This window comes from Myripristis murdjan, chromosome 20 (assembly GCF_902150065.1).
Source record: "Myripristis murdjan chromosome 20, fMyrMur1.1, whole genome shotgun sequence".
Taxonomy (NCBI): Eukaryota; Metazoa; Chordata; class Actinopteri; order Holocentriformes; family Holocentridae; genus Myripristis; species Myripristis murdjan.
The window spans coordinates 12313690-12338847 of NC_043999.1; the positions used below are offsets into that span (position 1 = coordinate 12313690).

At 42.5% G+C, this 25158-nt stretch overlaps 1 protein-coding gene across 8 annotated transcripts in view; it reads left to right on the top strand.

Moving 5' to 3' along the window:
- Positions 1 to 25158, top strand: part of kiaa1217 (KIAA1217 ortholog) — a 97220-nt gene that overhangs the window by 69894 nt on the left and 2168 nt on the right. For 2 of the 8 annotated variants that reach the window (XM_030079158.1, XM_030079165.1), the window contains 16 exons: positions 825 to 918; positions 6905 to 7710; positions 9371 to 9475; positions 10000 to 10049; positions 11752 to 11891; positions 12044 to 12219; positions 14818 to 14948; positions 15764 to 15911; positions 17418 to 17931; positions 18252 to 18447; positions 18559 to 18866; positions 20136 to 20291; positions 20617 to 20739; positions 21902 to 21982; positions 22163 to 23842; positions 24388 to 24519. In XM_030079158.1, coding sequence (XP_029935018.1) covers positions 825 to 918; positions 6905 to 7710; positions 9371 to 9475; positions 10000 to 10049; positions 11752 to 11891; positions 12044 to 12219; positions 14818 to 14948; positions 15764 to 15911; positions 17418 to 17931; positions 18252 to 18447; positions 18559 to 18866; positions 20136 to 20291; positions 20617 to 20739; positions 21902 to 21982; positions 22163 to 23842; positions 24388 to 24519 — 4840 coding nt within the window. The remainder of the gene's footprint in view (positions 1 to 824; positions 919 to 6904; positions 7711 to 9370; positions 9476 to 9999; positions 10050 to 11751; positions 11892 to 12043; positions 12220 to 14817; positions 14949 to 15763; positions 15912 to 17417; positions 17932 to 18251; positions 18448 to 18558; positions 18867 to 20135; positions 20292 to 20616; positions 20740 to 21901; positions 21983 to 22162; positions 23843 to 24387; positions 24520 to 25158) is intronic. The other 6 variants (XM_030079166.1, XM_030079159.1, XM_030079164.1 and 3 more) reach the window with 6 other exon arrangements.

Below are 25158 nucleotides of genomic sequence, written 5' to 3' on the forward strand. Positions count from 1 at the left end.
CTACAGCAGAAAATGTCTCCGATGTACCCAAACAAACCAAACAGCTCTCTTGAGAGACTTAGAGGACTTTCTGCGTGTTGTCCTCTCTCCGCTGGTGGAAGTTTGACTCTGGAAAGTTTGAGCAATGTGAACTTTGCGTTTTTAGACTTACAAGCACTTTCATGCTTTTCAGAGCTTAGTTTCCAAAGGGTTTCACAAACATGGGCACAAACAGACACACACACACACACACATACACTATCACGATCCCTCTCCTTGTTGCTTGTTCTTTCCTGGTTTGTTATTCACCAAACATCAGGAGACTGTCTTACCAATAACACTGCAGATACTATGTACCTTGACATTATATAGACATTTGTTCTTGTTTTTTTATTTTTTTATTTTTTTATTTTTTAAAGAACTCATCTTAAAGACATAAGCAACTTTACCCATGTTTTTCCAGAGTTCCTGCCCTAGTGCGATGTGTACTTTGTGACGAATTCTCATAATGCTTATCAGGGCTGTAAAAAACAATCCCGTGATTTCCTGTAAAGGTGGCACAGTTGTCCAGGGTGCAGCACTGTAGCGATAGTGAACTAGACTTGTGAAAGACAGTATAGTTATATCCTTTGTTTTTGTATTCAAGCCACGTTTCACCGCAGTACCACTGGATGCTTTTTTTAGATTTTGAGACATTTTACAGAGGCAATGTCAAATAACCGGGGACAGTCGGTGCCTCTCTCAGAGTACAGGCCATTGGCAAGGCTGCTGCGGCAGGAGCGCCCGCGGTCTGATGGTGATATCTGGGCTGCCTTCTTACCACTGGACACCTCTTCCCCTTACAGGAACATCACAGATCACTCCTGCCTGAAAGTCTACCACAAAGACCCAGCCCAGGCTTTCAGCCATGCACCCAGACCTGCCAACGGCGATGCCAGGGTGAGTACTTCCTGAGCCCAGCACAGCCACATCTGAGACAGTGTTCAGAACTGTGGTATATTTACATGGGGAGTAAATACAGCTACAGTGAACAGAGAGGGTTAGACTTGTTGGGGACATATAAAAATAGAAGAGACAGAGGGCTCTGCTCAGCCCAGCCTCCAGTTCTTCTTCACTTCCTCCCATCCTGTCTGCCATTGAGAGAAGGAATGCCCCCCTGTCTCTTCCTAATCTGTTTAGAGGGGGTCGCCTATTGTTCTGCCAGCCAATTTCAGCAGCCCGCGTTTGGGCCATGTGTGTACACTCTGGTGCAGCTTGCCAAGGGACAATTAAACTCAATTCTCAGGACTTTTCCTTGTTCATTCTTCCCCCCAAATCTCTTCTAATCTCTCTCCCGCGTTCTTATTCCAACATGTTTGTTTCCTGCTGATGTAACAAAACTAAAGCCCCAAAGAGCTCACTCCTCGTATGTTCCTCCCTCAAATCCTTCCTGGTCAACTGACCTCTGTCTCTCTAATCCGCCTGACTCTTTATCTAACCCGCTGCTCCTCTCTGCACGCCACAGATTTCTATGCGGCATTGCAGCGCTATTGTGATACTCCAAAAATTACATTAACTTCAGTCGTAAGCCCATTGCCACATACTGTATGTGTCACATAAGGGGAAAGTGAAATGGATAAAGTTGCAGGGAATGATGAGTCAAACACGATGATAGTTTGGCTTGGTTGGCATGATGACTTTGATGTGCTGCAGAAACTCGTGTTATTTTCTGCTGCTGACAGATGACTTGCTTTGACTGGCCCTCTGTGATGGGTTCCTGTTAGGTGAAGGTAACAAAAGGCAGAGTCAAGAAGTAGGAAAAAAGATACAGATACCATTTCAAACATTTTAAAGGACCACGCTGGTGTTTTTTGTATGTTTTAGCTCATTTACCACACTGTGGACATTTCAAAAGAACATTTTACAAAGCATCCCAAAGTTTTTTGAAGATTAAATTGAATTCCCTCTGATTGTTTACTGCAGTGTTTGAGTGATAAATTCTCTCTGCTTTCACTGTTTTTGTCCAGGTTTATACTTTTGAATTCATTTTGTAAACATTTTTATTCCTCTGGGACTATTTTTAGCTGGAGAAAGCATATTAGATTTTGTCAGAAGGAAATTGTGTGTTCAAGTACTACTGGATAAATTGAGACCACATATTTCTTAGTTTTTTAGCAAGACTAGTCATCTCAGCTTTTTGAAAGCAAGAAACCAGATCCTCATCATCCCTTTCAAGATGCCCATGTTTGCTTATAGTTTGTCTTCTGGGTTTCATTTTCCGGCCAAATAACATGTGAGCGCAATGCAGTTTGGCAGCTGACTTTGAAGTCCTGCATGTTGGAGCTTCCCAGAAGCATTTGAATACACCCAGAGATACATAGAGTTTTCAAAATCAATGCCGGCATTAAACTAAATTACCATGGAAGGATAAAGCAAGTGTGACAAATATAAACCCTGGGTGGGACGTTCGCTGTAATGGATTACCTATCTCAAGCAAGTTTCAAGTCCCTGCAAGTTGATTTTTGTACAGCACTGAAATAAGTGGAAACAAATGGCAGCCTCGAAGGTAGGAAAAACACATTCAGACATCTAAAAAAGTATGGAATGCTTTGGCAAATAGTACTGCAAACTAGTAATGCAAAGTATATGTGCATTGCAGTAAATGGGTTAAAACATACAAGACACCAGTATGGCCGTTTAAGAGCAAGATTGCAAGCTGGAAAGTGTTGAAAACAAACATAATTGTGCAGAGAACTTTCCCCCCTTCGTTTTCCCTTCTATTTTTAGAGTATTGCCTATTTGATAATTCTTCGTGGACTCACTGAATTTGGCAGGTGTGAAGTAATAACCTGCGCTGGATGAACTGAGATGAAATTAAATAACACAGGGTGAAACAAAGCACATCAGCGTGGGCGCTTGTGCAACGATTGTGAAATCCAGGAATAAAGTAGAGCTGTGCTGAGGAAGTTTGTTTTCTTAAGGAGCCTTGTCACTGTTTAATCTGGCTGGCACTGACACAGATTAGAGGTGGTGTTTGGGTGTGCTGGTCAAGAACGAGGCAGTAAATGTCGACTTCATGCAGGTCAAAAATAATACAGTAAGATCAGATACATGACATAGTAGGATACTTATATGAATTGTTCAGGATGGTTTTCTATGCCCTCTTTGTTTGCCTGTGTTTTGAGAGAAATGACTTTAGTTCCAGTGATTCAGAAGTTTTTATGTTTGTCTACTGCCAAGGCATTACCCTCAGGCAAGCTGCCCTTTCCAGAAAGATGTTGACAAGCTTTGACACTCACAAACACCCGAGACAGACAGACACATGAGCAGGCACACACACACAAACACACACATTGTAAGCCCCTGTTCTAAGCACTGACTTTTTTTGTGACAGATGTAAAGTCCAGACTGCAGATGCTTTTTTTTTTTTTTTTTTTTTTTTTTAAGAATGCCTGGGAGAGACAAAAGGCCTTTTTTTGCTGGCAACCTCTTTTAATCATGAAACTCAAACCCTGGCACTCGAGGCAAAAGGGCAAATACTATAATCTAATGAGCCGTGCACCTGTTCACACACCGTTGGGGGGATATTTCTTGTCTGTTTGGGCTATTGAGTGTCATCTCACCCTGAAGGAATGCCAAGTCCCAGATCAGATTTAAAGTAGTATCCACAATCATCTCTGTTATTGATCGGGCTTTTCTGGCCTATGAAACCCAAACAGAGTGGTCTCTAGTCATGAAAACAATTTTGTGTGTCCGCATTTAAGTCAAGGAGGCCAGATGCATGCAGTATGTGACTGCTGATAAGTGGAATATGACGCAGACTGCTGTAGTTGCCTGAAATCCTACAAACCCCACATTAAGCCAGGCAGAGCCGTACACAGTGTTGGAATATTGCAGCATTGCATCACATTGTACTCGAGGCTCATGTTTCATGTAATGAAAAAACACATAACAGCAAATATTTTGCAATATTAATCTGTCTATACAAGTGGGGATGTGTCCCAAACAGTGTTGTGTATTCATAGAATAGTCAATAGTGGCTGTCAGAAGTGATGTTATGTACACATGGCCAGAGGAGCTATTTTGTAAACAGAGGCTCAATTATTGGCTAACCCCTCTTTTCATCTGTCCCCCTTAATCCACTTAGTTTTTGTTGTTATTCATTCTCCTGTGATTGATGGTGAAATTGAATGACTATCTCTTTGGCTTTTATTAATTGTGATATTATCACATCTGAACTGAGCATCACTGAGAGTAGTGTCATAATCACGGTGGAAAATTCTTTGTGATCATCATTAAAGTCACAATGAAATAAATAAAAAAAAACTTTTCAACTCTTTAGCAAATTTTTCATGCCAGAATATTTACCTTTTTATCAATAAATGCCAAAGAATTTACGAAATTCTATTTGTTTCTTCCCAGCAACGTTCCCAGCAACCCGTTTCAATAAGAAATACACCAAATTAAGCAAGAAAGATGCTCTCATAAGGTTTAATTGTGACTTTAGTAATACACAGCAATAAAGTACATCCAGCTACAGCGATGCAGCTAGCTCTTTAAATGTTTGCACACTCCTTGATGAGCATTGCAGTGCAGCTCCTCTTCATCTGAGCACTCGAGGCAGAGGCTGTGCAGCAGTGTAGTAACCTCTACACATTACAAGGGATTGGGGTGACTTTGTGAGATCCTACCAGACATGCTGCCCTCATTATTGGAAGCTTAGGCGAGCACAGTGGAAAGAGAGAGAGTGGTCTTTGAAAAAGTCCGCGAGTCAAACTCAAACCAAATGTGCTCGACGTTGCCCTGCATTTGCCTGACATGGCGGCTCATTTGTTTATTTTTTAAGCTTTCCCTCCCTCTGTTTTGTCTCAAAGTAATGTTTTATGCATGTGAAACAGGCGAACACAGACCCCTTTTTTTTAAAAGTCAGCACATTTCAAGGATATTTTAAGGATGGTTGGTCTTGCGAGGGTGTAACATCTGTTTATGATTGACAAGTGATGCCTGTTGCCTTGGACTGTGTTCTCCCATAGCTGTGCTGGAATCGACAAATCAGCTCGTAATGCTTTTTAGTTCTGCAGGGAAATTATTGCAAAAAGAGCAGAATTTTTATGAGTAGGTTCCCTTCATAAAGAAAGCCATTGGAGGTTGATGATGCTTCACGTTAGCTCAGTGCTCTGTGCTTTTCACTTGTTTCTTGTTTTATGGTTTGTCACTTTTGAAGACGTCCGGCCAGACTTGTTGCTGTCATAAGCCTGAGATGTGTCTCTTCACTTCCGACAAGTGATTGAGTTTCTTTTTGTGTTTGTCACCACAGCCCAGCCTCAGCCTTTGTCACACTTTTAGCTGTTGTTTTGTTTCCACATGGACACATATCCATACGGAACACACACACACACACACACACAGGCACAAACACAGGCGTTCTCACACAGTTTCAAGTGTCACACCCACTTTATTGTTTGTACTCTCTTCACTTTTAGAAACTCTAACATCATTTTAGTCACAAGTGTGGAGAGGAAGTGTGAAAAAAGTATCTTGTATAAAATTATACTTGCAATTTTTGGGGGAAAAAAAAAAAAAAGCCCATTGTATATTAAGTTTTGACTTTTTGTCTTCTCATGTAGGTGTAACCCATGAGTCATACCTCGGAGGAACAATAACTTGTTTGTTTGACAGGAGCAGAGCGATAGACAGGAAGGAAGATGGATTGGCTTTAGTCCTACATAAGAAAACTGTGACACGCCTCAGTGCAGTGTTGTCATTTCTAGCACATCAAATCATCCATAGGTTATATCACCATCTAGATGACCTATTTTTGAGTTATGCTGCTTGCTACTCGTACTTGTTTTCTTACCTCAATTTAGTCCAAAGTCTGTATGAAATGAACCTTAGTCCATAGTAAATAAACAGCTTTATTATCATGCTTATAGGCCCGAAGAGTTTTGCTTTGCCTCCTCAATTGGACAGTTTTCAGGGAACATCCAACATGAATAGAGAGGAAGCAATGCAACAATTAAATAAGGGTAATAACTATGTGAAGATAGGATAATAGGACTATAGTTACGATTTATGGTAAAAAGTGAGGCTTCACACAGCAGGTGGCTCACCACAAGAACCAAACTGAATATTATTGCCGGCAGTTATCTGCCACCACACACTCCTGAGTGCATAATCTGTACATACTTTCACCCCCCTGCTCTGTAGTTTTACCACCTAGCCTGAGAGCTAACACATTTCCCTTAACCCGGAAACCTACTCTAGTTAAATGAGGTTAGCTTTATAGCTCACTGGTCCTTGAGGGTCCTTCATGGGTGGCCGGGTTGAAACACAGCCGCTCCCTGTGTAAAAGACTATACCAGACTGAACCTGTTGCAGATTAACCAGCTACCCTTATAGCCCTCAAGGTGAATAGCTGAAATCTTTCACTCAGTCGTTTGTTTTTTTGTTTGGTTGGTTTTTTTGTTTTGTTTTGTTTTGTTTTTTGCATGTGAATACTTTTTGGAAAGCCACAGTTTTATCTCCAAAGGAGCAACTGAGTTTGTATCTTGTTTTCATGCACTGGTCTTTTTATAGAAGTCTGTGGGTATTATGTGCAGGACTTCCAGTTAAGTGCTGTATAAACATTGAGGGGATAGTGTCCTTGCTAGAAACTATTTTACCATGGAAAGAACTTATATTTGAAACTATTCGTATATTAGAAAAGCAACAGTGTGAAATGGGTTGAATGTATGTTTTTGTTTCAGGTGAAACTTGAGCCTAGAAATAGAGGATATATGCAGAATAAATAGAGCAGGCAGGGGGATACAGACTTGTTTACCATTGAATCTTATGCTGATATTTAAATTTTTGCTTCAATTTTGTGCATAATTTATAGTGGTAGGTAACTTTTTAATGTGTGTGTGTATAAATAATAACACCGCTGTGTGCTTTTGTCATTTTCCAGATGCACAGAGAGATGATATATGCTAGCAGAGATGGCCAGCACACTTTGAGACAGCCGCCTATGGGCCCTCCACCACACCATCCCATGCAGGGATCCCTGTCTCCTCCCACACCCCACTCTATGCCCCCTTCCCCCTCCAGGATCCCCTTTGGCCCACGCCAGGCCTCCATTCCTGGCAGTGCCACCATCCCAAGGGACCGACTGTCCAATGCCAACCCTCCAGCCCGTTCTGTCTCGCCCTGCCCCAGCGCCATCCTGGAGAGACGGGATGTCAAGCCTGATGAGGACATGGGTGGCAAGAGCCACAGTCTATCCAGGGGAAATGAGGGGTTGTATGCAGACCCCTACCTGCTCCAAGAGGGAAGGATGAGCCTAGTTACTGCCCATGGAGGGCACCCTGCCCCTGGGCTCGATGGTTCAGATCACGGCCTAGGGGGGTATCATCGTGCCTCCATTCGCTCCACAGGCTCTTACAGTGGGCCCAGCCCCACAGACTCCATGGATCACCCCTCTCTGTACAGGCAGAAGTCCAGAAACAGTCAGCTGCCTACCTTGGGCTCCAAGACCCCTCCCCCATCCCCTCACAGGATGGCTGAGGTACGGATGATTGACATCCATGGTGGACCCCCTCATGGTGTGCCACCGCATGGTGTTCCCTTGGAGCGAAGCTCACCTGTGCGACAGTCCTTCAGGAAGGAGGAGGTTGCAGGGACAAAGCCACGGAACAACATGGCATCACCGGTGGTTTCAGACCTCCAGGGGCACCTCCAGGGACCCATCCCAGCAACCAGTGACCCCCAAACACGGTAAGTGGCACCAGGGGACCGGACGTTTGATAAAATATGCTGGTGAGAATGTCAATTTCAGAAGACATTGCATGGGAGCATGGACTAACTCTGCATCCCGATATCACCCTAACCATGGGCTGCTGTGTTTTAATCCCTGGCTCAGTCTCTGTTTCATCATCCATCAGTGGGGCAGGATATAGCCCACCCTGTCTCTGTCTCAGTCGTCAAGGTCTTCACATTAAGTGCAGTGGACTTCTGCATGATTTTGCATCAGTTTGGTTTGTGTACACAGCCAGCTCAGCTTATCTGAACAGCTTATTCATAGTCTTTATCCAAACATTGGAGCCGACAGTGTTGATGATTATGCAGTGTCTAACCCAGACAAATCTACCACTGTAACATGATAGGATCTTGCACCTCACTTATCCCACTGTATATTTTAATGTTACTCTGTGACTTTGTTGTTCTAACAACAATCACTCTGCAAGGTCCAAGCAGATGGGATAAACCAGCAGATGTTTTTGTACCTAGCTCAGCTTTGCCGGTCTTGACTGGCTGGTACCGAGGGTATATAAACACAGGAAGAGGGCAAGAGAGATGCTTGCCATTAACCAGTCAAATGTGGTTTCACTGGAGCCCATTAAAAGCAAGGTTATAGAGGCTATGTGTACACTCAGGAAAACCAAAGAAAATATTGACCAGGTCAAGTAGGTATTTTAAACAGCCCAATCAGTCAGACAGATCAGGCCAGACCACCTGGGCAGCCCTAAACCTCGTCAAAAATAGCATGAGGATCTGGGAAAAGAGTGAAGGAATTTCAATGGGAAAGTACTGTAATTCACTTTCAAAATAAACATGGTTTTTAAGATCACCCTCTTCTCTGTAGCTGTCATACAATTTATTAAGTGCGATATGACTGTTTTCTGAAATAACCTTTTGCTGTGTTCGCACAGTCCCTGTGTACGTATATCTGGACACCGTATTGTCCCTGATTTTAGATAGCACACTTAAAATCACAGTCACTCCTGTGTCCTCATCTGGCCCCAACTCCACCCCCTTCTACCAATAGATAAGTGATGACATGTGAAAACAAAGAGTGTGACTCTTTTCCAACCTCAAGGCTTACCAAGCAATCCTAGTGTAAAGATCTCTATTCTCCCGCCCACTACTGTTTGGCTTTCTTAAGGCAGAGTAATTTGAGAATTGATTATTGTGTCCTCTCATTCTCTTCTGGGCACCCACCACTTAAGAGGCACTCTATTGTTTTTGTAAAATTTGTGTCGCCACAGCGTGACTTGGAGCATCCTCCATGTGGACCACAGGCTTTAATCCTGTCGTTGTTTTGAGTCTTACATCTTGTTTATTTCGTTTAGACTGCAGTTTTAACCCAATGCTTTTGTTTTTATGAATAGGAAATCAAGTGTCATTGGACTGTTGTAACGCAGAGACTTTATTTCACCACACTCAATATTTACGCAAGACATAATTGCAAATCAATTGCTAAAATTCCCCAATGCAAAACCACCCGACAAATAAAATAGATTTATGGTCAGGTAATTAAAAAACGATTGATTATTATGTTAGTGCCCTCCAGTTTTTTTTTACTAAGATAATATTTGTTCTACTGGCAGCTGTAATATCCAGAAGGCTCCAGTGTTAAAAGCATAATTTTCTGAAGAGAGCGAATGAAGGCTATGGAGCAACAGATTGCCAGCTTGACTGGTCTTGTTCAGCATGCACTTTTAAAGGGGCCAAACACTAGTGGCACCAAGGAACCTCTAAGGTAAGCAAGAACAGGATAGGGTGAGGTATCAGGGGAAATTGAGTTTCAGATGAAAGCCCTGGCTATCCAACCAGAGTGGGAAAGATAAAGTGGCTCCTCTATTATGGCCATATCAAACACTTGACTTAAATAGTGTATGGTTAGGAGGAAATAGGGTCAGCAGTGGCTCTGATATTGAGGCCATTTACTCTCTCGATAAATGGCCACTTTATATGGTTTATCTGGCTGCATTTCAACTCTTTGCATTTGAATCTGCTCTATGAAGACCTTGTGCTAACAATGTTTGCCTGACAGTCTACAAAATAAGTGACCGGAATGGAATTATATGTCTCAAACTCAAGGACTCTTTGCCATGTGAAAAGTTGAAAAAACTTGTTAACATCATTTTAACCTCTCTGTTTGTCAGTCTTTCCCATCATACTCTCTGCACAGATGTGTTTGTTTGTACTAATATTAACCCAAAGTGTTCTCAGCTCTTGCTCCATTATCAAACCCTGCACTGATGAGTCTTTCTCTGGCTTTAGTGAGAGACCACCGAAGACATCATCTCCAGCCCACAGTGCACATAGTGCAGGTTAGTGTCATCCTTATTCTGTGCTACTGCATGATTTAAAGTCTTAGTGCCGTTGCTTTTCCCCCTTGTGCAGACAAGCAAACGCCTCTACATCAGTCAACATAGTCTCCAATGTGCACTGCTGGAGAGAAGCAAAACAAAGTGGGGCCTTCTTGCTTGTCACCGGTTCATATTCCTCTCAAATCCCTTCTCTCGTACATTCAGCCCAAAGGGAGTTAGGAGAAGAGAGCCAACAGAGCTAACACAAGTCCCTCAAAGCACTACTTAAAACAAGGCAGTATTACTTCTCAAGCCTGCCAAGATGATTCAGCGATTCAATCTCATCTCTGCAGCGGTCTTGCGGGCAGATCTAGGTTTGATAAAAAGAAATGCAATCTCAACACTGGCAAAAAGAAAGCACAACACTATGTGTCGTGAGAGCTAATCCCATGTCTCATGATACATGTCATATGTAGCTCACATGGAATTAGTCATGCCATGTTGTGCGAAAGTGAATCGCTAAAACACCAGGAGAGTTATGTGCTTTGATCTCTCCGGGCTTCCTCATTTTGATTGCCCTCCCCCCACATCAAACATGACAAATCAGTGATCCCTTGAACATTCTTGCGTTGTCACCGCACAGCCCACACGTCCACTGATGGATATCAGATCTGCAAGCTCCAAAACACAGCTATGCTTGAATAGCAGAGCACATTGTAACCTGCACTTCAGGTCGGTGCAGCTGTCAGGTTCTATGTAAGAAAGACAGGAGCCAACAGAGTTTAGGGATTATGTAGACAAAGGTATGCTCTCTGAATACCCCACCACAGGGCTAGTCTCTGTTTGGAGGGAGCTTTAGAGTCACACTGAACATTCCCATATCTATTGTTGGGACTCCAGGGCAGGGACACTACTTCCGCTAATGAACTTTACTGTATGGGAACCAAGTTTGCCGAGGTTAACTCAGTTCATGTCTATAATCCCACCAAGCCATAGGAAATCTGGATTTGAATCTATGATAAACTGACATTAAATGAACTCAGCTTTGCAGCAGATGTCCATCCTCTGTTTAGATTTCCCTGAAAATAACCGAAAGTTCATGAAGTTAAATGTTTAGTTTTTTTTTTTTTTTTTTTTTAAGTGGAGTCTATTAGATCATTATTGTTCTTGACCATTGATTTACTCTCATCCCCACCACAAACATTAGGTCTCTTGGTTTCCATGGTTTCCACCACATCTCTAGTCGTCAAAGAGACGTTTCAGAGGTGCTGCTAATATAAGTGCCCGTCTGCTCTTGGCATGTAAGAAACAAGACCCAGCAGAGAGCCCAGGCCGTCATTATTAAACATTACGAACATTATGTCAGACCTGTGTGTTGCCAGGGGAAATGTGTTTGCAGACATACGGACTATAACCCAGCTAATAATTCACAGACTAAAGTCAGGCAGGATAAAGGAGTGAGGGGGAGGAAAGGAACAGTCGACTCTGTCCACTCCTTCTAAGAGGAGAGTTATGTTTTTCCTTTTTATGTGCCTGTCCACTAATTTTGCACAAAGTGTAGTTTGTGCTGTTGGGTAATGAATAGAGCAGTAATATTGTGTGATGTCTCTCAAGCATCTTGATGTTTTCAGCATGTGCAAGTGAATTACTGTATTCTCGTTTCCCGTATTGTCTGGGTAATATTTTTCAGGAAACTAATCCTAAACGTTTTTTATTGGCTCAGGTGGTTCCCCAGTCTTGGCTCCCAAGAGCAACTCAGCCTCATCAGACATTGGCACAGTCCCTCTCAAAGTCAACCTGTTGCAGTTCAGGAAGAATGTGTCTGACCTCCGCTTGCAGCTCCATCAGATGAGACAGCTGCAGGTAAGAGCTTTGGCTCCATTTACTTACTATTAAGTGGGGGAGCATCCATTCAGATATCCCTTATGTGTGTGTGTGTATGTATTTGTATGTTTGCTTGCTAAGCCTGGTCCTTGAAATCTTGCACCCTAATGTCACTGTGTGCATGCCCTCAGCTCCAGAATCAGGAGGCACTACGTGTACAGCTGAAGCGTGCAGAGCAGGAAATCAGTGTGAAACTAGCAGAAGCCATGCGGCGTCAGGAGGACCCTGTCCAGAGGCAGAGGACTTTGGTCGAAGAGGATAGGCACAAATACCTGGGTCTGGAGGAGCGGGTTCTCACGCAGCTAGGGTAAGGCATGGCTTCATTGTGTTCATCTCGTTCAACATTCACTGATTTACTGGCATAACATTCAGAGTTTTTAAGGATTTAGTGTTTTGTTGGGATTATTTAGACCCTGGGAACAAATTTATCTATTTGGGGCTAATTCACTACACACCGATACTGTTCTCCTCACAAACCCTTGACTCCAGTCAAGGTGCTTCCATCCATAGGAAATCCCCAAAGGGCTTTATTTTTACCAGCCTACCTGAGTTGTTCACTCCCAAACTCCCTGACAAGCCAACGCCCTCAAAATTACAGCCTACAGGTTTATACAGGCAAGCCATGCCTGCTTCTCATTTAGGAATGGCAGCGTTTGAACAATGCGACAGACTCTGGAGTAATTATTCATTGCCCTACTGTTAATTTCATTCACTTGCCTCATGTAGCCAACAGGGAGTAGTAATTGAATCCATTTAATTCTGATGTTTAACAGGCAAGGTCAAAAGTGTTGTCTCGCTAGACACTGGTAAACATATGCCCAGATAAACACGATGATAGCAGATTATTTCTCAGTCAACGAGGGAAGAGAGTGTATGAGAGGAACAGGCGCAAGTCTTTGGATTAAGCTCCCTGTTTTCCTTGGTGCTCAGCCAATTGTGAGTCAGCGAAACTTTGGCATGCTGGCACTTCAAATAAGGCTGGTTAATTAGCCACTTGGCTTTTAGAACAGTAGGGGAATGTGGTGTGAAAACTACAGCCCTCTTAAGAGGGAAACCAAATTTATCATGACCTGTGAAGGCACCCCAGATTTTAGGAATACTATGGTAAAATAAAATGTCCAATACTGTGCAGTTTTTAAATTGACATTTGGAATAGTTTGTTAGAACCCTAAGACCCTAAAACCTTGCAACGGTAGGACAACAAATGAGGCACGAGAGTTTTAAATAGGATGGTTTGTCACTGTCACTGGACATTATTGATGTGAGGAAGTTGCACACAGCAAAATAGAGAGCATTTATCTAACTGGTGCTTCACAAACTTACTTATGAGTCAATCTTGCCCCGGAAGTTCGATTCTGGGTGGATATACTGTACGTTCATCATTACAGCTCATCTTGACTGAATCACAGTTATTTCAAGTCATTCTGATAATACGTCACAAGCTTAGCAGGAGAGCCACCAGTTTCCAGTGAAGTCAGTGAGGGATATTGTTGATCTTCCAGGGTATAGAGCAAACTGAGGGAGAGATGACTAGCATGTGATGATTCCTCAAGCAGATGACCTCCGCATTGCTGTGTTAAGTAGTTCATCAGGCTATCGATGCCTCTTACATACTGACACACCAGAGACAGACATTATGGAGATATATCTGTTTTTGTCTATGGAGGCCTTGGCAAAAAATGGGAAATCTGTTTTCTTTGTCCTCAGCTGGAATTTCCCATCATCATTCCTATTACCAAGAGGCCTTGGCATAAGAGGACATTTGACACAGTCTCTTCTTATTGCCTTTCCCAGTCCCCTTTAGGGGGAGTCCTATAAAAGACTGTTTCTCAAGGGTACCTGGCCACAATGAAACACCATTTTAGTCCTTCTCATGCAATCCAACGCTGCACACAATGTTATCACCCGGCACATTTCCCCTTGGAGCTGCCAGTTTCTGTAGCATGGGGGCGACTTTGAATCACCCTGATAGGTTTTCTATGTGAGGAAGTGCTCTCACATAAATAAGCCTACATTCAATCTGTAAACATTTGTAGTTTTGGGAACAGGTCCAATCCAATTTAATCTAGACAGTCTGATACATAGAGGGAAGCGCACAGTACTGTGGAAAAGTTGACCATCACTATTAATCCTTTTTATATGTTCTTTATATTATGATATTTTTCTAATTTTCCCTTTATTATGTCCTTCACTTCACTCTCACCTTTGCTCAGTCAGTATCACTGTGTGAGCTACAGCATAAATGAGTGTGTCCTGCCCCCTGGTGTTTATAGAGTGAAAAAAATATGCATCATTTCCTAGTACTCTGTCCTCCTATTGAATGGTTACATTCTCTCTCTCTCTCTCTCTCTCTCTCTCTCTCTCTCTCTCTCTCTCTCTCTCTCTCAATCCAACTCCAGTTACATTTCAATGAACTTTATCACCACTATAAGACCTTAGCTATACTGTGTAGTTAAAAATCAGGTAATGGCAACAACAGTCACAATATTACAATATATATATATATATATATATATATATATATATATATATATATATATATATATATATATATTAATTCACTTGAACATTCATTATTGTTCCCTTCAAATTGGAAAAAACAGAGTGAAATATGCCAGTTGTGTCACATCAGGCTGAATTCTGTTTCTACCACCTAATTCAAATGGTCTTTGAAATTTCCATGTGCTAAACTCCAGCATTTTACATTTTGCCATTGAAGATATTATTTTAGATTGGTCAGAGATAGTTATGTATGTTATATATATTGTTTGTGTTTATCGATGTGTATGTGAGGCGCTGTACATATTGGTGGCAACAATTTTCCCTGGATAATAAGAATTCTTATCTATCTCTCTATTTTCAAGTTAGAGTGATCGTCTTCGGTGTTTTCTGTCTGTCTGTGCAGTGAGCTGGAGCAGTATGTGGACTCTCTGAAGAGAGATTCGGTGGCATCACACCGAGTGGTGACCCTGAAGGATGTCGAAGAGGGAGCGGTCACTCTGAGGAAGGTGGGAGAGTCTCTGGCCGGGCTCAAAGGTAAGACACTCATTACAGTGGATGGTTGCAGGCTGAGATCATTGCTGTGTAAAACCTTTTGCTCCAAAGTGTTCTATGTGAAGGACCATGATTAACCAATCTACAGTTAGTGAAAGATGGTGCTTAATGCTCAAGTCAACTTGGATGATTTAATTGTGCCCTAATTAGAGCAATGTATTAGTGTGTCATTATATTGGGATGATATAGACAGATCTGATCTGATATCTGTCCACTGCCAATGATAATGGAGTTTCCTCGCTGACTACAGCGACAAAATATAGTCTATAAACCCCGCAACGAAGTTGTATTTTTACAGCGAATTTTATGTGCTTAATTCTTCAATAATAATTTTGTAAATTAATTCTGTATTTTAAATCCCAGCCACTGAGTGGATCAGAGTGTCCTTAAGAGCTCTGTAAAGAGAATTTCATCAGTGTGGTTGTCAGTGGAGAGTTTTAGATTTACATAATAGTCTAAATGGAACGGAGAAGATCAAACACTTTTCCACCCTGCACAGGATAAAATTATGGAAGGAAACACTTACCTGGTTTACACTTGGTTTTAAAATATGTTACAGGTGATCTGAGCACAAGTGGACAGCCACAAGAGACATTGCTGTTCATACCTGTCTTGATCGTGCATCTGGAAAATGTTTGGCTGACTGCTTGTGTTTAGATTTCATTCCTGCAGACATCACTTCATTCACTAAGTCCTCATCGGGGACGCAGAAGGACGCATCAGCATTTACACTACAAATGATATCACCTAAAACACAGAGAATACTTTTTTTGTAATTTTTGCATGTCTTTCCACAGGAGAGTTCCCGGCCCTCCAAACCAGGATGCGGGCAGTGCTCAGGGTTGAGGTGGAGGCGGTCAAGTTTTTGAAGGAGGAACCGCACAAACTGGACAGTATGCTGAAGAGGGTCAAGAGCCTGACAGAGACACTCAGCAGTCTGAGGAGGTAGAGCAAAGATTGAGAAGAAATACCGAAAAGGGGAAAAAGTAGGAATCAGAGGAAGAGGTGCATGGGGACTGAGATTGCAAGAGGGAATGGAAGATGAAAACAGAGGCGCTACTCACAGGGGTCTGAGATGTAGGAGATTGTACTGTTTGATTATGCCGGCAAACCGGCCCTCATCCCATCAGAGGGGTCACTCAGCATGGACAGAGCAGTGTGGCGTCCATCTTGATTTACTTCCATCACCTCCACTGAACCGATAAGTGAATTAATTCAGGAGAAACTGCAGCGCCTCATTTCCATTTTAATATGTCACAGACACCCAACACACTCAATCCACTTTCTGTCTCTCGTTTTTTCCTTCTCTCCCATGGATTTTACCTAAAGCCTGCCATACATCAAATCTTGTGGTTGTGTTTCAGGGTTTGGTGTACTTCAAATCTTGACGAGAAATGGAATTAACCATTTATGCTCATTTGAGTTTCAGACAGTATAAATATACGTAGATATATATGTGCATGTTTTTCTATCAAAACATATCGATATCGGTATAATTTCAGTAGAGTAATAGAGTGACCTTTGTTTATGTTATCGGGACATTTAATGTTTGATTTTAAATTAGTTTTATTTCATCTCTATAGGGCACACACCCTATCCAGTGTTTGGGAAGTTACCTTCAGAATTTAATAGATTCTTATTCCTCATTAAAAGTACTGTACACTATTGCTTTCTGTACATAATAAGTCATTGCAGTACTTGTTATATTACTCTAGTATAACTTTGGTGAGTTGCACTGACCAGTTCAACAACTGGCAGGCTATTGCAAATAATAGGCCTACATTACATACAGACACCAAATAATGTCTAGTAACTCTCCATCTTAGACAAAACTCTATCTTAGACAAAAGACAAAGTCCATGTGTTGATTTAAATGTAGCAGCAAACATGAATATATATTAATTTTTTTTTTTTTTTTTTTTTTTTTTTTTTTAAATCCATAAATATGACTCAGGTAACCTAATGCTTACAAGTTTAAAGTGGAAACACTTGAAAAGGAAAAATACAATATTGGTGTGTAGGTGAAATTATTTTGAGGGCTGCTCCTGAAAACAGTAAATAAATTAAATATTGACCATCACTTAAGCTGAAACATCTTGCAGTCAGCCTTTCAACAATATAATGAATAGACTGCAGGGTTGGAAGTAATTAACGGAAAAGAATCTCATTGTAGCCGACTGTCAGGATGAATAACTGCACCACTCTTTTATCATCCCAGTCACTAGTGCTGAAGTATCAGTTGTAGCTAATGAACAGAATATAATAATCCTATAATAACACTGCAATAATAATACTCCATTTTCAACAATAACTTGTTTGACTACTCTGTTATAAGAAAAGTAATAGTATTTGTAACTCGTTTATTTATGTAATTCATTAACCTCAAAACTGACCGTATCAATATTTTATATCAGTGCTGTTCAAGTCTAATGTCTTCTATGCTCTCCCCAGATGTGCTACCGAGGCTGTTCAGAAGGGACCCGACTCCTCTGCTAATGTCTCAGCACCAGTGGACAACAGCCCTGCAGCAGCAGCAGAGGCTGCCGCCGACGCTCCTGCAGCACTGGCCCAGCCCGGCTCCACCTCAGCCCTGCCGGAGCCCCAGAGCTCCACCATCAGATCAGAGGTGATGCCCTCTTCCCCAGTGGTCATCCATCATGTCCAGAGCTCCCCGGTCCACATGCAGCAGTCCCAGCAGTCTGCTGCCTTGATGGCTCAGCCCAGTCCCCCACTCATCCCTAGCCCCACTCATGTTCCCAGCCCCAGCCCCAGCCAGGGCCAAGGCCAAGGCCAAGGCCGGGAATCCCCCAAGGGGTCAACCTCGGATCCTCCCAGCCCGGCCCATCACAAGAAGGCTCATGGCAACCCGGTGAATAATGGCAATGGCATTGCCAACCAGGATCTTGTCATAGAAGAGCTCCAGAGCAGTCAGGGCAAGAGCAAAAACAGAGCTATGTCCATAGAGGTATGCTCAGCTGCCTTCCTGGAGTAATTTGGTCTTTATTTCTTTTATCCAAAATCTTAAGTAGCAAATTTGTGGTGATTTTAAACATTCCACTCCATCTCTCTCATCACTCTTCATTAGCATGCATCCTGTAGACTGCAAGACAATTCAGTTCAGATTTGTGACTCCATTAATTGCTTTGCTTTGTCCTTTTAGGCTCCTGTAATGAGGTAGTTAGTCTTAGGAACAATATTATCTCACTCAGCTTCCTCTGAGAACCTGCTTGGATTTCTCCTTCCCTCATTCTTTCTCTGCCCCACCCACCTCTTTCCTCCTTCTAGGCTGCAGAGAAGGAGTGGGAAGAGAAAAGGCAGAATATCGGTCATTATGATGGGAAAGAGTTTGAGAAGATCCTCCAGGAGGCCCAGGCTAACATGATGAAGGGCATTCCTAGTCTGGATGTGGATGAGAACCAAACACTGTCCCCTGCTCCCACCAACCAAGCCGACACCAACCATCCTGTGGAGCCAGCATCAGGTACAAATGCAGTTTTAAGCCATATACCGTTATCCGCAATCAGAAAACCAATATATACATATAAAACATTTTGGGTTAATGTCATTGATCCCTGTTTATCACGTATGACAGAAGAGCCACAGCCTGAGCTCAGCTCAGACAAACCAGCCAAGCAGGGACCTGAGAAACCCCCTAAGCCTGTGTTAGAAAAACCAGCCAAGCCTACACTGGAGAGGCCCTCCAAGGCTGGCATTGAGCGGCCCTCCACTACCAAGCTAGCACCCACTGACAAGACTACCAAGGTGGGATCAGAGAAAGCAAGCAAATCGCCGCCACCTCCTCCTCCTAGGAAGACTTACACCAGCTCCAGCTCAGGCATGACCACCACACGCTCTGGGGAAGTTGTGTACACCAGCAGAAAGGAGTCTGTCTCGGCTCAGGTCGGTCTGCTGTTTTATTATTTATAATTTTAAATTTTTCAAAAAACAAAAAAGACAATGACAGCACCACATTTCACATAACACAACAAAAGACACATTACAATGACGCACAATTTAAGACAAGACAAAAAAAAAAAGGGGGGGGGGGGGGGGGGGGGGGGTTGGAGTTGGTACAGATAAACTTCAGAAATGATGGTGCCAGATCTTCATCGCGTTAGGCAGATCCTTCAACGTTTTCCTTTACATCAGTTCAGTTCAACAAAATCATGTGTCAGACATTTCAGATCATGTTAGTGTTCTGTTGTTTAAGTGTTCTCTAATGACAGTCCATGGAGCACCTTGCTCATTTTCATTGTCTTTAAGCACTGAGGTTGCCTTTTCCATTGACAGCAGGTCTAAAAAGTCCTTCAGCCAACTGTGTATATTATAGCAGTCTGGCTTGCGTATCTTCCAGTTCATAAGTACTGTCCTCTTCACAGACAGAAAAGCTAGAGCAATGATACGTTGAGTCCTTCTTGCATGTATATTTTCCACTCTACTTCCCAATACACATACAACAGGACATTGGGGAATGTGAATATTTAATATCATTTTTAGAATATCAATTACTTCAAACCAAAATTGTTTTACCACTGGGCAGAACAGGTCGGTCTGCACACCTGTAGTTTGTGAGGAAAAATCACCATGCTCGCCCTTGCTAATAGAAATCTGCCAAAAAAGGTTTCATTCAATTAAAAAAATAGTTTCCAAAGCTTTTCAGTTGGCATTCTACTTTTTAAAAAATAAAAATAACATGGTACTATTTATTCAGTTTTTATTAAAAAAAAAACTTCATAATAAAGAAGGCACTGAGCAAAATATTTGTGTATGTCCATTGTATATTTATTTCTTTGAAAACAACTATAATGTGAACTCAATGAAAAGGTTTGTAAACACATTTTTTCTTATTGACTGTGAGAGTATTACCACATACACACTTTTTTAATGTCCACACATTCAAAAAATGCTTTTTTCATTCACGTTTTGGTAAATATGCAGCTCCTTACACCCATGGTCATGCTTTTAAAATAAACTGCATTATTGTGGGAATGAAGACGTCCTAATGCTAATTTTCATCACATAATTAATAAATGATACCTTTGTTGAATTTGATTGTTCTGAGCTCAGTTACACAAAGCTTTGAATAATCTTTGCATTCTTGTTAGTTATGCTGTAAAAGTTGCAAAAGTAATAGAACACAATACCTCTGTCATCCATCCATTTTCACAGGAGGGAGAAGAGGAAGCCCAACCTCCTGCTCCCCAACCGAAGCCCGCCAAGGTTCCCCCAGAGACCAAGCCCAAGTCTACCACTCCTCCCCCTGTCACAGCTGCTGTTAACAGAGATGAGGAGGATGATGGGGACAAGATCATGGCAGAACTCCAGGTTAGATACACACATCACTCACTCCGTAAAACACACATGAACAGTTACACATACACTTCAGGCATGCAAGGTAAGGTATACTGCATTTGGAAGTGCTGCTTTGTGGGAGCGGGTCACCTATTGTTTCTTCCCATGGTGGTTGACTTCTGACAAGTGGCAAAAGAAGGGCATTGACAGCGGTCAAAATAGAAACTAATTTTGATCAGTCCTGGCTCACTGATAAAAAGAAATGCACCATGTGTGGGTTTAAAGCCATTAAAGAAACTGAAACTCCTCCCCCCCAAACTCCTTGTCCTCAATTCCCTGACCCTTCTCCATTCTTCAGGTTTTCCAGAAGTGCACAGTTAAGGATGTAGGGGTGAAAAATTCAGTAGAGCCCACTGCTCGAATTGAACCACAAATCAGAGAGCTAAGACCGGGGGCATTATTGCCCCTCAAAGAGAAAAAGGTAAAATATATATCGCCGTTCAGCTGTCCAGCTAACTGCCTGCTTCTGCCGACTGTCTGATGTAATCGATGGCTGTGACTTAACCCTTAACCCATCTACAACTTTTTGCACCCCTGCTTTGGCTCGAGAGAAACCTGTAACAGCTGCCTCCAAAAACCTCCCTGTCTTCCTGTCTCATTTTCTTAACCTCTTCTGATTCTGCTGGAATCACAGCTTGAAAACTGTTTCAGGATTAAGTCTGCATAAAATGAAGGGTTTGAAAAGATGCTCTGTCTTTTGTGTGTCTGGACCAAATGCTGATGTGTTTTGCCATTTATTTCATTATTGCTTGTCCTTTTTCCTTTAAATAAATAAAGACTTCAGCTCTGTGTTTTCTACAGGGAATTAAAATGTCTGGTGTGTTTTTTTTTAATTAAAATTACATCTCTTCATATAAAATCAACTGAAGAAATCCATCAGAATTGATTGGCTATTGAGTGAAACAAAATTGTAAGACATGTTATCTTAGACACAACCTGTTTTTGCAGACTTGGTTCACTAGAGGTCAGTCTGACCACTTTGCATGCTCCCCTCCCTTGCCTACACTTTCTCCTAGGAATTACTTTCTCTTTTTCTCTGTGTCTGTACAACTTTTCCTTGATTTGCTTTTTCAGTTGTACACCAATTTTACCCATCACAGCTCTCTAAGTTTTTCACATTTATGTCATTAAACAAAATATACCCTGAATTTGAATCTTAAAGCTTTATTCAGTCAATATGTCACAGAGATTAAATGAGAATTATATGTTTCTTGCCTTGACAATTTACATGAAATGTAAACAGCATTTGCCACTGAAGATTTTACATTTTTCGTCAGTCTGAAAAGAAGCAACTTTTCCAATCAATAATATCCATCTATTTATTATTATTTATCCGTGTATGCTTTTTGGATATAAAGTATTTAATGTTAAAATAACATATAAATAGGTTGTTATATGACACTTCGATCAGTTTTATCAAGGCCTATATTTTGTAGGAAGAAATTGTCTCTCAGAACGCCATTGCTCAGCGCAGTGTTGACATCATGAATGCTATTGCAATCATGTATGTGAATTCAAATTTAATCCACACATCATAACACACCAGTGGCACAATAATATTGTTCCCTCACGCACTGTCCTAGCAGAACTCAGAGCCCAGTCGAGAGGACAAAGATCCAGACACAGATGAAAATGGCAATACTACCGTCCGACAGAGCCAAGGGGTATGTACGCTTTTCATTTTTTTTTCCAAATCACAGTGCACTAGTGGGTCATATTATATCCATTTCTTTACATGACAGGTATTAAGCCACATTAAAACATTTTTGTTAATGTATATTATATACCTGCACTGTAGTTTGGTAATTTTTTAAATGATTAATGAGACTTTTTCACTTCCACAGGTCATATACTATGTGACTGGACAGATTTCCAAAGAGCATCCACCCCCATCAGAAATGGAGGAAACCCCTGAAAGCCGAGACCCCACACTGGCCCCATCACAGGTGTCAAACGTCATTGTTAATGACAATTGTCCAAGCCAGAAACAGCAGGAACAGCCACTGTCAGAGCCACCAAAATCACCCCCGCCTATTACGCCTCCACCTATATCACCCAAGCCTGTGGGGCTGAATGGTTTCAAACTGCCTAAGAAGCATCTAAAACGCTCCGAGTCCTTGAAGACCAGTGCAGAAGTGGAGAAAGGAAATATTATCCGCAACCAGATTAACACTGAAAAGAAATTAAAGTCTTCTGTCATTCAAGAGCATATTTCTTCTAGTAAGAGTGTAATACCTGAGCCTGTGGCCAGCACAACAACCAGCGCAAAAAAAGAGGGGCTGAAGAGTGCAGTTAAGCCGTCAGAGATAACTCTTAGTGAGGACAGTGACCTACCCAAAGCTAAGTGTGAGGAGATAAATGAGGAGGCAAGTCTTAGCCCTGATCTTCCTGGAGAGGAGGCACCTCCACCCCCTGATAACATAGCCTTTATGATCACCAACACCAAGGTTCAGGCCCTGTCCTGTGGAGAGTACCAGGAGCTGGTCAATGCCAAGAAGGGAAGTGTCCAGACTGTCACTGTAGGTGGGGCTGGAAACAGGGAAAATGCTCCAGGAAACTCCACCGTGGATCCCACTGTGCCGCAGGATAATGGCTTCAACAAGAAGCCTGTCATCATCATTTTTGAGGAGCCCATGGACATCCGTTCAGCCTACAAGCGCCTTTCCACCATTTTTGAGTGTGAGGAGGAAATGGAGAGGATGCTAGCAGAAGAACGGATTGAGGAGGAGAGTGAGGAGTCGGACACGGAAAGGAGTAGTGGCCTGCAGGTAAAGGTCGGAGGGCCCGAGGTGGGTAATGACATTGTCCAGAAGGGCAGCAGTGGCCTGAGCTCTTCGCAGGTTGCTGCAGACCACACTAGCTTATCATCTTCTTCCTCATCTTCCATCTCTGAACTGACGGAGGGTGGGGCCTTGGAGTCAAGTGGAGACATTAAGCAGGATGGCAAGAAGAAATTCAAGTTTAAGTTCCCCAAGAAACAGCTGGCGGCATTGACCCAGGCTCTTCGCACAGGCACCAAGTCAGGCAAGAAGACCCTACAGGTGGTGGTGTATGAGGACGAGGAGGAATTTGACGGTACCATTAGACAGCACAAAGAAGCAAAGAGGTTTGATATCGCGCGCAAGGCCCAAGGCTCAGCTCCGGTGAAGAGGGAGAACCCTGACTCCCTCTGCAGGACAGATGAGATCCGGAAGAGCACCTACAAGACTCTGGATAGCCTGGAGCAGACCATCAAGCAGCTGGAGACCACTATTAGTGAAATGGGACCATGCTCCTCTGAGGAGCCGGCCCGTGTGGAGGAGGCTAAAGGGGGGAATGGGAATAGTTCAGAGGGAGGGTTGAAGAGGTCGGCCTCTCTCCCTTCCTCCAAAGGCTCAGGCCCTAAGGTCTCTCTACCGAGCAAAAGCTCACTGCTTAAGAAGACAAAACCTCAGCTCCTCCCTCGCCCTGTAGTGATCCCTACTACTACCACCACCACCACCACCACCACCACTGTCCCCAGTGCCCCCAGCACCGTACAACAGGTCTCTCTCTAGCTCTTGTTGCTCTTGGAGGTTTTGGGTCCTTTTGTTTGTTTCAGTCTTCCAACCTACCTTCACTCCATCCCTAACAACTGAGATTACAAAATCATTAATCCACTCCACAGGTGCTTGGAAATGTCGGAAATATCCCTTGGCTTTCTCCCTCTGTGAAATCATGTTGACATGATTGGGGAGTGGCATTTTCATGGGTTCCTGCCTACCGTCTTTCTCCCTCAATTCACTGCTAAAACTCTTCACTGGGGTTTTCAGCAAGTGGCAAACTCTTCATCAAAGAATGACACTCTCACATTGATTAATCTTTGTTATCCTCCTTGTTCTTGACTGCATGTACTATATTGACTGTTTTACTATTTAAGGTCCCAGGGGGTGCATGTGCTTTCACTGGTGTTAAACATTGATGAACGGTCTAACTGTTGAATTAAGGTGTTTGACTCTTAGTGCCTTGATTTTCATACTTCCTATATGGTGTTTTTTTCCTTTCTTTTGTTTTATTTCTTGTTTTGTTTTTCGTTTGGATCCTCTTGCAGAATGCCAGTGTCGCTTCCCCTACTAGTCGGATGCCCGTCCCCTTGTCTGCGAAGTCCAGGCAGTCACCGGGTACTACCGACAAAGCAGGAAAACAGCAAAAACTACAGGATGCTCAGAGGCAGTTCCGACAGGTAGTTTTACTGTAGGGCCTTACCAGGGACTAGAGGAAACTTATATAGGGTTCGCAAACAAGAGGCTTGTATAATAAGGGGAAAAAGACCAAAGCTGTCAGATTTAAAATGTTTTAAAAAATGAACCCATGATGGCCACTATGGATCTGTTAATGTTTCTCTCGAGTTTGCTCTGACTGGAAGGCATGTTTGACTCTTGACTGTTACCCCATAACATCACTGTACTGTATGCTTCTGCATGTCCACACTGCTCATGGCTTTCACTGTGTTGGTGACTCGACAACAAAAAAAAAAAAAAAAATGGAGAAATGGCAAGAAAAGTCCTGTCATCAGCTGAGTTGTCATCACATCTCCGGTTCCCATCACAGCTGAGTTCCTAAACAGTGTCGCCAAATCCCAGGATGCTTTTGGCTATGTTAAAAACCAAACCTAACTTACTTTTTGGCTACGTTCCTTCCTTCTCACAATGCACCTCTTTTAAAACCCAAACTTACTGCATAGCTATTTAACCCCACTTTGACAACTTTCCTGAAAGACCTCCGCAACTCACCGTCTTGCACCACCTGCGTCAGTGGATTATCGCCCACATTGCCCCCAACTTCTCTCACACTTCAAACTCCCAAGTCTGTCACCTAATTC